Source organism: Galleria mellonella, unplaced genomic scaffold, assembly GCF_026898425.1.
Source record: "Galleria mellonella isolate WM207_F2 unplaced genomic scaffold, CSIRO_AGI_GalMel_v1 utg63, whole genome shotgun sequence".
NCBI lineage: Eukaryota > Metazoa > Arthropoda > Insecta > Lepidoptera > Pyralidae > Galleria > Galleria mellonella.
Window position 1 is genome coordinate 2,098,520 of NW_026442130.1, and position 3,834 is coordinate 2,102,353.

A 3,834-nucleotide genomic window follows, 5' to 3' on the forward strand; every position below is an offset into this window, starting at 1 on the left:
TGATCGAACGTAAGTAAAATAACTGATAACATACAGACAAACGTGATGAATTCATAACATTTCAGTTTGTGCTAGCAATTGCATCGGTGTGTAAGTATCTTAATAAAATCACGTCACTGAACGGAGCTACGTGCTGCAAAGCGCTGAATCTACAAAATAATTGTATAAAAACATCGGCATGGCATATTTTTCTTACACTTACAGTCACAATGAAGGCGGTGTGCTTACTGCTGTGCCTGGGGCTAGCCCGCCATATTGCAGGGAGCATCTTCGAAAGACGGCCCATATTAGAGCGTTTCGGTGAACCGCTCGAAAATATCCATAAGAAAGTGCATCAATTCAAGGACAAGCTTGATAAGTTCTTGCCTGTCCAAAGAGTCACAGAAATACCGTATTCTCACGTCCAAGAACAGAAACAGTACGACTACCCACAGCAACACGTGCCGAAACTACTCGGGAAACTACCCGGAGAGTCTCTGCAATACCTGGACGGATACTACCAACAGCATCCTCGTGTACAGAGGGAGTACAGCAAGGTCCACAGTTCCGAATATGACGAAACACTACAAACAAGCAAACGCTCTTCATCAAGCGAATCATCCGGGGAACACCGTCCCGAGGACATGTACATGCCTCCCGTCTACGCCGACGAGAATATGACTGCTCAAATGATGAAGAAACCTGTAGAAGCACCGCACGGTGACGCTATCGAGTTCCAGGGCATCAAAATGGCCCTCGGCCCCCACTCGCAGATCAAGAAGAAGGAACAAATCGAAAAACTCTTCGCCGACGCACAGATGTCAATGAAACACATCGATGAAGACAGCCAAAAGACATTCCACAAAATGTACGAGCTCGCCGTCCAGAAGGAAGACGAGGACGTTTATTTTAACGCTACCCAACTATTGAAGAAATATGGGTATCCAGTAGAGGAGCACACCATACAGACTGGCGATGGCTACTACCTCACGGTGTTCCGCATCATGAAATACACGGCCAGGCGTACTCGCAGCGTGGCATCGAAGGGCGTCGTCCTACTAATGCACGGCCTATACGGCAGCGCCGACGACTGGCTCCTCATGGGCCCCGAATACTCCCTAGCTTACTTGTTAGCTGACGAAGGCTACGAAGTATGGCTAGGCAACGTCCGCGGAAACAAATATGGCCGCCAACACGTCTCGAAACACCCAGCTCAGAAGGACTTCTGGCAATTCAGCGTTGATGAGATCGCCCGCGTTGATTTGCCATCCCTGATCGATTACGTCCTGCAAATCACTGGCCAAAAGAAGTTGTACTACGTTGGTTATGACCAGGGTACCACCGCATTCTTCGCTATGGCGTCCACTATGCCCGAATACGGCGACAAAATAATAAAGATGTACGCTATGGCCCCAATGGTGTACATGAGCCACGTGCGCAGCCCCATGGTCCGCATGATTGCTCCGACCAGCGATCTCCATGAGCAACTCAGCCCATACTTTATGGATGGCGAGTTCCACCCGTCCAAAGAACTGCTTAAAACATTGGGAGGCGAAATGTGCGAAAAGGAGATCGGATGTAGGAAGATTTGCTCCAACCTCAACTTTGTCATGTCCGGAGTAAATTTGGAGCACATGGAACCCGCTCAGATTCCGATGATCACAGGGCACTTGCCCGCTGGAGGTTCGACCAGACAAATAAAGCAGTACAGCCAATCGTTTGCTTCCCGTGAATTTAGAATGTACGATCATGGCGCTAAGATCAACAAGAAGATGTATGGTTCAGTTCAGCCACCAGTATATGATGTATCCAAGATCCAGACCCCTGTCGTTTTGTACTACAGTGAGGAGGATTGGTTGTCGCACCCCAAGGACGTCGAGAGGCTGCACAGGGAACTGCCCAATGTGACGGAGTACTACAAAGTGCCAGAGGGGTACTTCGCTCACATGGATTACCAGCATTACAAGAAGGCACCTGAAATGGTGTACACGAGGCTGATCAAATCTATGAATAGCTCCTCTTAAGTATTGTATTAGTGTGTGAAACCTTTTATATATAATATTATCATGTAGGTGTGTTATTAATTATGTCTAACTAACTGTAACTTTATTGAAGCATAATAAATCCGTCCATATGTATGTTTGAATATTTATCATTTTATATTTCCCCAACATCATCATATCACCCGTTAACTGTCCCCTACTAAACATAGACTTCCGCTATAAAGAAAGGTTGCCAATCACAGTTAGGTTTCGATAATATTTTAAGAGAGACGTTGCTGTCTATCTCTCTATCATTAAGTTTCCTTAGTCGATTCTTACGGCACCCACAGGAAAGGAAAGGCGATTCTAAGCCGTGACTAAACGGCAATTCAGCTAATATAAATAAATTATTAGAATTAGCCAAATAGGTGCAACCGTTCTGAAGTGATGTGTTTATGAAATAAATATATAAAATCAATTTTCAGAGATATATATATATATATATATATATATATATATATATATATATATATATATTATATATATATATATTTATATATATATATTTATATATGTGGTACTCCGACGTAGTATATGCTATGGCACTTGGCTGGACCACAGCGCTGACTTTCTAGTTACTACATAATTGCAAATTTCGAAACAGGCGGGATTTGAATCCACGCCTTCTATGCTGTACACCCTGCATTTTTCACTCATTGTTACTTCACATTTATTCAAATATGATTTTATGTATTGTAATAGTATTCCTAGAAATTAATACGATTAGACAATTATAATAATGTTTAATTATATTTGTTACATTTCATTTTATTCACCTTTCGATTTTCACGTGTATTAGACCATAAAAAAATATAAATACTTACTAATATTATAAACGAGAAAAAAAGTATGTTTGTTAAATATATATATTTTTTATGCAACTTAGAATGGCAAACAAGCTGACAGCCCACCTGATGGAAAGTGGCAACCGTCACCTATAGACATGAGCAGTACAATGGACTAACTGACCTGCTTCATTCTCACCTTTTATACTGGAGAAAAAGGAATGTTAGTAATAGGGACTAATGGCCCCTTTGCTAGCAAGCCTTGTCAGGTCGACCTCCATGCGGTTCTCCCTAGAAATAATTATGATTAATACTCGTTTCATTCGCCACGATGGGCTAACTGACCTGATTCCATTCTCATCTATCACCCCTCATTGGTGACCCCCCGATGTATACTGTTAGCGCAAGCAGGGCTACCATTTTATTATTATCCATTAAAAAAAAATAACATTCAGGTCAATACAAAAAGATTAACACAATCAAATCATCAGAAATCGTATAGAAACATAATAAACTAATACATAAAAGTACTTGTCTACCTGTAGGCCACGGTTGGCTTTTTACATCAGGTAGAGTGTCAGATTATTTTATTTTTTATACCAATTGCATAAAAAAAAACTATTTGTCTATTCCGCAAGAAACGAAGAATTAATATATAACTGGGTAAAAATTATTTTATAAATTATTTCCTTTATATATATGCTTAAATAAATAAATAAGTTTGTAAATTCATTAGTCGAAGCCAAAAAATCCACGTATCGACGAACAACTTACGCAACAAATCCGTTCAAACTACTAACCAATTGATTGACAAACTTTTTCCGATTCGTTAAAAATAGATTTGTGCCCATTTCTTTATTAGTGCTAAGGAATAAAAATAGATGGCGCTTGTTTATTTGTAAACTATTGGCCGTTTGACATTTGAATAGAGCCCACGCTTTGTTTTGACATTTTATACTTACATACTGTCATCAAAGCGTTTCCGTGTGAGAGAAATAACGATACGATTTCATTTGCGATAGTAAGGG

At 40.5% G+C, this 3,834-nt stretch overlaps 1 protein-coding gene across 1 annotated transcript; it reads left to right on the plus strand.

Moving 5' to 3' along the window:
* Window positions 1-209: 209 nt before the first annotated feature.
* On the plus strand, window positions 210-2,117 carry LOC113521783 (lipase 3). The gene has a single exon (XM_026907437.3). It carries the CDS (start codon window positions 210-212, stop codon window positions 2,001-2,003), a length of 1,794 nt encoding a protein of 597 aa, XP_026763238.2. The 3' UTR covers window positions 2,004-2,117.
* The last annotated feature ends 1,717 nt before the right edge of the window (window positions 2,118-3,834 follow it).

Excerpts from the sequence above, each read along its gene's own strand:
- LOC113521783 (XM_026907437.3), top strand. The coding sequence starts at position 210 with ATGAAGGCGGTGTGCTTACTGCTGTGCCTGGGGCTAGCCCGCCATATT.